General features: G+C 48.5%; 1 protein-coding gene across 1 annotated transcript; it reads right to left on the reverse strand.

Annotated features, from left to right (window-relative positions):
- Window positions 1-7,171: 7,171 nt before the first annotated feature.
- LOC120959610 (tektin-2) lies at window positions 7,172-8,979 on the reverse strand. Its single transcript, XM_040383110.2, has 3 exons — window positions 8,058-8,979; window positions 7,761-7,983; window positions 7,172-7,682 (listed from the first exon to the last, which is right to left on the reverse strand). Exons 1-3 carry the CDS (start codon window positions 8,699-8,701, stop codon window positions 7,260-7,262), a joined length of 1,290 nt encoding a protein of 429 aa, XP_040239044.1. The 5' UTR covers window positions 8,702-8,979; the 3' UTR covers window positions 7,172-7,259.
- Between the last annotated feature and the right edge of the window lie 880 nt (window positions 8,980-9,859).

Genomic DNA, 9,859 nt, shown 5'->3' on the forward strand with positions numbered 1-9,859 from the left:
TCTCGTATCTTTTTTTCGCACAAGATCACACTCCTAGAAAAGAAAGACAAAGAAAAAGCAAAGATCTCGCAGACAGATAGGACCCAAGTTTGGTTTGGTTAGGAAAAATGATCCTGATCCTCCCGATGCCGATCGGTAAGACATTGTAGCAGTGTTGCGTTTCGTTTTCTTCCAGCTTATCGGTTCGGTCTTTCTACTCTGTATCCTTTTCTCTCCTGTTCTGTGCATGTTGCATGTGCATCTTGGGTGGTACTTGAGCGGTGCTTTGCAGCGATGCACTTGTCCTAGGAGAAAACACCGTTAAGACCGCCATAGCTTTCAGGACGGTTCCGGTTCGGTTGGTGGTTTGAAATACGGCAGGCCGAGCCCGACTTTCTTCCAGCGAGCTAAACCTTTTGCTGCAAGATCTCCTGCAGCGATGAGATAACTCTCGGCATCGGTTGCGGTACAAACCGGCCGGCAAAGGCTGTACGGAAACATAACCCAACCCTGGGTGTAGGGAAAGCATGTTCAATTACATGCAAAATTGAGACGATTTTCTACGGTGCTTCTTTCCCAGAGACTGTAAGATGATGCGCTTTCAGAAGCACTACTGGACCTTCAAACTATCACTCCCATCGTGTCGGCGTTTTTGTGTGCGTGTTAATCGTGAACTTGAACTATATGATACGGTGCGTGTTCGTGGTTGATTAGCTACGTTTTGTTTCATCATTGGCCGCGCATTTTGTTTGTTTTGTCGACCGCTCGCCGTGCTCCGTGTGTGCTGGTGTTTCTAATTTTACGTGTTCGTAAAACACAATCAATCAGCCGCGTCAGAGATGAGAGCCCTGCGAAAACTGCGCGGCCGGAGAATCCTCGCGGCGTAGGCGTCACCGCAAACACCGATGGTGGCCTTATTCGGGTGACTCGCGGCTAGCGGCAAAAAAAGCCTGGCTCCACGGGAGACTTGCGTGGTCTATGCATACAGCGAGAGAAGGAGGCAGGCAAGCAAACTGTCGGATTTTTTGATGAATTAAAGATATCCGCTTTCAAATCGGACGCAATCTTCTTCAGCTGTGTGGGTTTTCGAAGGAATTAATTCTTCAGCCCTCCACGATCGGCGCTCATATCTCATCGTGTCAGCAGCGAGTATTTAATCGATACGTTTTGCTAGGGTTCGCTCGGCTCGCTCGCAACCTGTTTGCGAGCAGGTGAGCCTCCGAATGCTTCAGAATGGATTGCATAACTCCAATTCCGTACTCTGCCGCCGTTGGCGGTGGTTGCACGTCCTACACGATCGCCATCCGATCGGTGGTGTGGAGAGTTTGGTACGATTTTGCTACGATTTATTATTAATTGTTTCCCGTTCCCGCGTGGAGCTTTGCGCACGGCGAGAATATTGCGCACAGACAAGCGATTTCGACATTAAGGAAGCGTACGATCCATCACGCGGGCCTCAACCTTCTTCCTTCGTTTTCAAATCTTTACACTGAGCCCGCGTGTTCTAGCATTCGTCTGTCGTAGAAGGCGAATGGAACACGCGTATTGCAGCCCATTTCCGCGTGGGATCTGGCGTTGATTGTATTTTAATGGGTCTGTTTATTCGATTTATGCAAATAGTGCGTCGGCTTATTGGTGAGGTGAAAACAAAAAGAACGTAGATTCGTGGATTTAAAGCCGGTGCCTTATTGGAATGGTATGGGGCTGCCCGTTTCGGGTGATGATGGATCCAATCAACCCGGGAATCGTAAAGTCAGTGAACGTTCGCTGAGCGCGGCCATTGATCGTCACCATAAGCTGTGATCATTAGAATAATGGCGACTCATTTGCGCTGGATGAGAGATGTTCACGCACGAGAAGAATCAACTTTTGATGCCCCAACATAAATTACAAATTTGTGTTTCTATTTAGAAAAGCAGGTTGGACACAAAACTTATAGGGAGAGGTTTCGAGCTACGGTTGAATGAATCGAATGCATTGTGTGATTGAGACATTTAAAGTTTACCGCTTTCTCCAAATAATGATAGCTCTCCTCTTAATCTCCTGAAAGCAGGGAGAACATGTTGTGTTCCTTGCGAGACATGTACACGTCGATCACAAACACGCCAATCACAAACAAACAACAGCTCAAGGTGCATCATTATGCATGCCGATGCAGTGTCCCAGTGCCATTCGGCAAATCGTTCTTTGAATCCGATGCATACATTTTGATTCTAAAGTGTTTACCTGTTTGGTGTCTTGAGGAAGTAAGCCCTTATTTTTCTGGGGGACATTGGAGCCTCCTGTCATTTCCCTGCTTGTGCGTGCGTTACCTTGAGAAGGGTTTAATATTGGGGGGAAAACTTCATGCGTATGGTTTGTGCGTACCGTGTGACAGCGATTGATTCGTTCGGATATTGAGGGACGTTCAGGTTACTAACGTTCCCCACGGTGTGTTTTTTTTACTCCAAAGGGTCTCCCTCCGATATGTCCCCCTTTAGAAGAACAGAACGGATTTCATTCATTGGCTCTCAGTCTCGGTGTCGTTTCGAGGGCTCCCTGGTCTGATCACTGGCGGCTCCGACGGCAAAAAGGGTGAAGGTGTTAGCTGTGTAAGCACAGCTGTGCTCGGATATGGATGAATCTCCATTCGCGCCTTCTCACCTTCGCGTCTTGCAGGAGTTGTAAGAAATAAGTTAGGGTTGAGTGTGTCCGTCCACCCCTATTCTCCCCCCCCCTCCCCCTCATCCAATTCTCAGCCATACCATTTCAAGAGACCCCCTTCAAACGTATCGCTTTCGGAAGTTCGGTTCTCACAAAGACTATTTTTCTCGCCCTCTTCCGGGTCATGAAATGTGCCCTCCACTGTGTGTGTACCATTGCCCGGGGATGAATCTAATTGAAATAAATTAAATATTAAAATGTTATTCATCATCACTCGTCATGTGTTCCACGGCGCGAGGAGAAGGTGGAACGTACGTTTGTGTCTTTCTCTCTTTATTCCTCAGATTTCATCGTCATCTTTACGGTGGTGTGTGCCTGTTTAAAACGCTTCCGCTGTCTTCTTCAGCAAGTTGTAACCCGATTGCCGAGTCTTTATTTGTACCCTTTTTTATACGGGGGTTTGTTGCAGCTTCCAAAAGGAAATCAACTTCAAAGGCATGAAAGATGAATCAGTTTTTAAAAGGCGAGCTCATTTTACAACCCCCGTTGTCTGTGCCTCTGCACCATGTTGGGTGTACATGTTGTACTTCCTGTATCGGGCAGGATCGGACGTCCGACCCGTTCCGACGCGATCGTAGGAGCCCCAGGAAGAGAAATTATGTTGAACGATGCCGTTTCCATATCGTTCGATCTTTATCAACACAGTGGTGAAGAAATTGAAATTTTTGGGTCCGATCGAACGATGATGAATATTGATTTTTGTTCCTTCCGTCTGCGTCATAGCTTGGATGCAGGTCAGCTAATGTATGCTGGGTATAGGTGTTGGAGTTTAATTTTATTCTATCGCCCGATCGAATCTCTGCTTTTTTAGTTCATGTGAACTAGTGTTAACTGATTCACAAGAAGCTATAAATTGATATCGTTAAGAATTCCCGAACAAATTAACATTTAAAGAAGTGGAATTTTCTACGGAAAGTTTTCGGTGATTAGACAAAAGTAAACACAATCATCATTATCCTTCTTCGCCGCATCATTGCCTCTCATCACCACCGTTGGTGGGCCACGGTAGGATCATGCCAAAACCTGGGTGTTCCGTACACACGCTCTGAGCCCAAAATTTGCACTCCACACAATAGCCTAAACGTTATCCATTGCGAATGCAACAACAATGATGTCTCAAACCTCCGCCAGAAAGAATCGAAACAATTGCCAAACCCCGTTACGGTGCTTTAGTGTGTTGTGTTGTGCTTCAAGCGAAATGAGCATTCATGAGCTGCTATTTCATGTAATGCCAGAATGTTCATGCATGAATTCTCGCCTGAAGACGTCTATGGAAAGTAGGGCCAAGAAAACGGTGAGCTTCCTTGCCGACAAACAGCCCGAAGGTGTCTTGGTGTCCAAACAGAGAGCGCAAAAGCGCATTCCGAACATCTCAATCTAGTTCTGATCGCCGTTTTCTTCACTCCTGCATAGAACACTGCGGCCTAGAATGAAGCTCAGACATCAGACTCGGCCAACGATCGACCCCGGGTGCTGCTCCAGGCTGGTCATTGTTGTGCGCTGGTGGTTCATTGAATGGAAGAAAACCTTTGGAAAGGATCTAATTCTACCAGAACACCTTAGGTCTGCTTCGGGGTTCCAGTTTGCGACCTGCTTTTGCAACGACCTGCGCCGAGTGACAATAGCTGTTCCATTGCACAAGGTGCATTCCTGCGCTGCGTAGGAGAAGAGACGAAAAAAAAGGGAAAAGCAACGAAACGCAAGAAATCTAGCATGAATAGAAGGCTGAAGTGCAGCCACAGCAGCAGCATCCATCAGGGGTTCGGGATTTCGGAACACCGGTGTGGCGTTGCTCCGGGTTACCTTTAATTTTTTTGCACAATGGCCGTCCCGTAGACCTTGATTCTTGGAATTTTTCAGGTTTTCTGGAATGGACCCGCCGGTGAATGGATTGTGTGGATTGTGTTTGTAGTTTTTGGGTTGGAATTGCAGGTTTTTTTTCTCCGTAGGATTCCTGAAAGGTGCAGCGGATCAATTGAATGGCAAGCAGGCTACGCAAGCAAGTGCACGTACGTGCTAACGAGAACCAGATCCTCTCGGTATTCAGCCAGTGAAATGTGTCGTTCTTTATGGTTTGATGTAAAAAAAAGAAACTGAATGAAACCGAGCGCCGTACATTATAGCCTGGGATGTGGTTTGATAGTTTCCAAAGTAACATACCGATCATCGATCATGGGATGAATTGGCTCACTCGGTACATCATTGCCGGAATGGGACGCTTAGTTCACTAGAAATACGGCGTACAAAATCGTTGAGTCACTGTCACTGATTTTAGATCCTTTTTGATAAATCCAAAACTAATCTGGGATATGTTTATCAACCCCAAATATCGATCGTTTATCGCAGAGCGACGACCATAAATATAATTATAAATCCAGATGCAGAATTAAACGTATGATTCATAGAGTTCCTTTTTGGGAGATCAAACAGACAGCGAGGTTCTACCTCGATATATACATAAACACTGCTTGTCCACGGTTATCAGCTGGCGTTTATTTCTGACCACAAGTACGCATTCGCAGTAAGGGCATACGTCACGTTGGAGCAAATACACGCTCTAGCGTTTTTTAAAATGTTGGTATGTTTTTGGATCAGCTTGAAGTGGATTTTCGTTTGCCGGAGAATGAATCATGCGGTCTTAAACATGCATGTTGGTTTTTAACTTTGGAAGATTAAACAGTGAAGATTCAATAAAACCACCCGCTGAACTATGCATATGTAGATTAGAGCAAAGCAATTAGAGGAAGCGGTAGTGTGAATCATTTCGCAAATCTATGTTACTGAGAAGTACATTTTGAGCTCATAGTTAGCGTGCTGGACTATATAATGTATGCTTTATGTTTGTACAAGAATAGACATGACATGATAGTAAACGGGTACACTACCTGACGATCATTACATTGAAGTTTGTTTTAAAATGTGAATTCTTCTTCAAAACAGCTCCAAGCAAACGCCCAAACCCCAACCAACCAAAATTCAATGTCAACGTTCAGCATTTAAACACGGCTACAATGTTGCCCATCACGGCATGCAAATTCAACACGATCCCGAAAGCATATTCATAATCACACACAAACACCACCGGCTTCCTGCACCGAAACGGGCCCCAAACATGAAAGAGCGTCTTTATGCTGTGCGCCAAGTGTCGCTGGTAGGAAAACGGCAAACCCTGCCGCACAAGTCTTGTGTCAAGTATTTTTACAAACTCCAAACTGGGGTTTGGATCGGGGAGTTGTTTTTTTTTTATTATTACTGAGGCTGCTGCTGTTATTTGTTTGCCCTTCGACGTGCTGATACACCATACCATTAACCGGATGTTTGTCTACACGGATGATAAAGTGTATGCAAACGCGCTCCAGGACCAAATACACTGGCGTACGTGAAAGGTGCAAAATTACAACCCCTTCCTGCGGGAGACACATTCCCTTAGACACGGTGGCATACTGTCGCAGTGGGGTGAATTTATCAACACGTGAAGGTGTTTAAATGATGTTGAAAAAAATCAAACCGAACCGATTATTGCCTGATATGTTTTCTTCACTTTAGTCGAAACGACGGACTGCAATAGGCTTATCAAACATAAATTATAAGTTTAAATGATAACAGCTCCATGCAAATCTGACTAATTCGTGGATAGTTTGTGCCTTCAATGTGGCAAATGGTACAACGATACAATGGCTTAAAACGTTTCCTTTACCACCAAACCTACTACACAGTATCACTCTGGTAATCCAACTAAAACCTCACCCAATAAATCTAAAGCAAACCTCGGGCTCCCTTTTTTCAAACCCTTTCCAAATCGATCATACACCATAGCTGACAGAGTTGAACATGAGCACATTAAAAGGCGCCAAACGTTGCACTAACAACTTATTTTTCCCGTTCCCGTCGGAAAACCAATAACTCATAGAATTTGGCTATAAATCGAGGTTCTGCATAGAGAGAGAGAAAAACACACACAAAACTACCTAACCATTTCGGAACGAGTATCTTGGGGAAAAAAACACACCCTGACCCGCTACCGAAGCTGGGATGTAAAAGAAAACGTGATTTTATTTAGCTGCGGCTGTGTGCTAACTCTACTAACACTAGATAGTGCCAAGCGGTTGTACGCTGTCAAATTCAGCAGCTCGAGCAGCCATGTGTGTGCGCGCTACGCCGTGCTGAAGCGGTTATGCACGGAGCTTTATTTCTATTTTGTTTATTGCTGTCGACTTCAGGTGCGCAAAACAAACTTCACTTTCACGTGGTGCAGTGGTGCAGTAGAAGACGGAGGAGAAGGCTGGTGTGCGCGCTCACCGGTGAAAGGGAAAACGCGGGCGCACAGCGCAAAGTGTGAAAAGCGTAACGAGCGATCGCGCCAAACCACACAAACACACACACTGACTAACAACTATATTGAGTGCCAGTGGTCAGTGGTGATAATCATATTGATTGCTTCCAATTTTCTCTCACGTAATAATTTTCGATGATATACCCTTTTGCACTTGGGGGGGGGGGGGGGGGGGGGGGGGGGGCGGGGGGGGGGGGGATGGGGTGAGCTGGCTGGTGTTTTCGAGCCCCTAGGGGGACACCATTTATGTCTTGGGAATTTCGTCCTCCACGCGGGACAGATGGATGTTGCGGTCGGTTTGCGTCGGCAGCCCGCCAAACTCGCCCGTCTTGAGCCGGCCGCGCAGATCCAGCGCCCGGATGTCGGTCATCAGCGAGTGCTGCTTATTCTGCAGATCCTGATCGATCTTGTTCGCGTGATCCCGCAGCGAGTTGTACGTCGTCTTGGTGGCGTCGATCTTGGCGCGCAGCGTTTTGATCGTGTCGCGCAGCTTCTGCACCTCGTCGCACAGCCCGTGGTACGACTCGTCGATGCACAGCTCCATGCCGGAGCGCTGGGCACGGTTTTCCAGGCGCGTTTCCACCACCTTGAGCGCTTCCGTCTTTTGGTCGTGCGCTCGCTCGAGCGTTTCGATCTCCTGAAGACATTTGGCCATCTCTTCCTTCATCTGTGTGAAATAAGAAGGGATTGCGTTAGTGTTGCTGGAAAAAGCGGCTGGAGCTGGGCCTGAAGACACCACACACACCTTGCCGAGCTGATACTCGAGCTCGTTCCGGGCGCGCTGCGTTTCGAAGATTCGCTTGCGCAGCGTATGGGCCGTGCGGTCCTGCTGGGCGCGCAGAATGTTGCGCGCTTTCTCACGCGTCGCAAACAGCGACTCGCGGATGGAGAAGGAATCGGCCAGCGTGTTCTCGGTGAGCGCCACCAGCTCCTCGCAGTACTCCAGCCAGTTGCCGTACGTACAGGAGCTGCAAGTAGAGATAAAAGAGGCGGGCGACGATTCGATCAACTGTCTACGATGCCGCGCAGGCTAAATACTCACTCGCGCGGGACCCGCGTCGGATCCGTCTTGAACGACACGTCCCCGCAGTGCTGGTCCACCTGCAGCTGGTGCGCATCGATCGCCTGCGCCTCGTCCTTATCGGTCAGATCGAGCTCGAGCTTGAACTTGACCTCCTGCAGCCGGTTCAGCTGCTCCCAGGCGGCCTGGTTTTGGTCGCGCAGCAGCCGCTGATTGTTCTCCACGATGCACAGCTCGTTCTTCAGCTCGGTGTCGCCCTCGTCGTACGTTAGCTCCGACCCGAGCCGGCAGTCCCGCATCCCGATGCACTCCGTCACCACCGTCAGCGGCGTAATGTGCCCGTCCAGGTCGCGCTCGGTGCTGGACTTTTCCTCCCGCAGCGCCTGGATTTCGTCTACCACGCGCCCCAGCATGATGCGCATCTTCTCCCGCCAGCGGTCCAGCTCGGCGACCCGATCCGACAGCCGGTCATTGTTGTGGTACGTGTCCCAGTGCGTCTGGATGCGGGTTTCGTTCCGCAGATTGCGTGCCGAATGGCGCAGCTCGAACGCGTCCGAGCGCTGCGTGTAGGCGACGTTCTTCAGCTGCGTCAGCCGGGAGTGCCAATCGGCTAGGCTGAGATGCTGCAGGGGCTTCTCGAACGTTACGGCCGCTTTGTTGGCCATTTTAGACACCGAGTGTGAGATGCACACACACAAACAACGTCACTGCAAACCACTCGTCACACCGATGGAACAACACGAACTGAACTGGTGTTGCCTCCGCTTGCTGAGACTTTAATAGTTTGTTTACACGCCCGCAACTCGTCCGCCCGGGTTACTATGAGCCGGTGGCTAGGGTAACGTGTTAGGCTGCCCTCGATATGGGCAAACACACATTTGCCACACCGCACACTCGGGGCAAATGGGTGACCATGTCAGACGCAGCAAAGAGCCGTTGGTAGACTTTCCCGAAAAAAAAACAAAAATCGGAAGTAGGACGAGTAGGCATCGTAGCATGCGATGCGTCACCGGAGTAGCTGTCACTGAGTTTTCCAACACGGAGGGAGAGACCTACAAAACTTGCACTCAATTTGTGTGTGTGCGGTAAAATCGTTTTGACGCCGTTGCTTGATGAGTTATTAGACAAAGTGTACACCTTGGCCGGGTGATAAATCAATAGCCAGTTTGAGTTTTTCCACGCAGCCCCCACAACGTTGATAGGGGTTTTGTATTCGAGGAAAGTGTTACAAATGTTTATGATTTCTTCAGTTTTTAAAAATATATCTTCCAACCACAAAAGGCGTGTCAGTGAGAAGCCTTTCGGGTCCATCGATGGGGTTGTCAATAAATCTTTAGAACGATGGGGTTCTTCCCGACCGGCTGCACCGAGCTCGAAGATAAGCGAACCAACCCGGTAAGCAACACCCCTTTTTTCCCTGACGTTCCACGTGGTTGTGCCGATTCCTGGAACATATTTCTGCTCCCTCCTCCTCTCCGTGATTACCTCATGCTCCACAAACGGCGTCTTTAGCGTCTATTTATGCGTGACGGTCGGCTTGGTAACCGCTTGGAAAGCAAGCATAAAACAGGTTTATTGCGGTTCGCGCGTTTGCCGCACACAAACTCCGTAACATAGGGCACAAGGGGGGCGAAATTGTACGGGTTTTCCTATTTCCCCCTCATCGGAAAAGGACACCCGATAAAGAACGCAACCATTTCAGCAAACCGGGGGGGATATAGTTTAGATCTCGTAAGCGGCCTTAGACGTCACCGACACACGCTAAATGGAGTAGAATGGGTTTGATTGATACGGAGACCCCGAGCTGGGGTCCGATTAGTGCG

Source organism: Anopheles coluzzii, chromosome 3 (genome assembly GCF_943734685.1).
Source record: "Anopheles coluzzii chromosome 3, AcolN3, whole genome shotgun sequence".
Lineage (NCBI taxonomy): Eukaryota > Metazoa > Arthropoda > Insecta > Diptera > Culicidae > Anopheles > Anopheles coluzzii.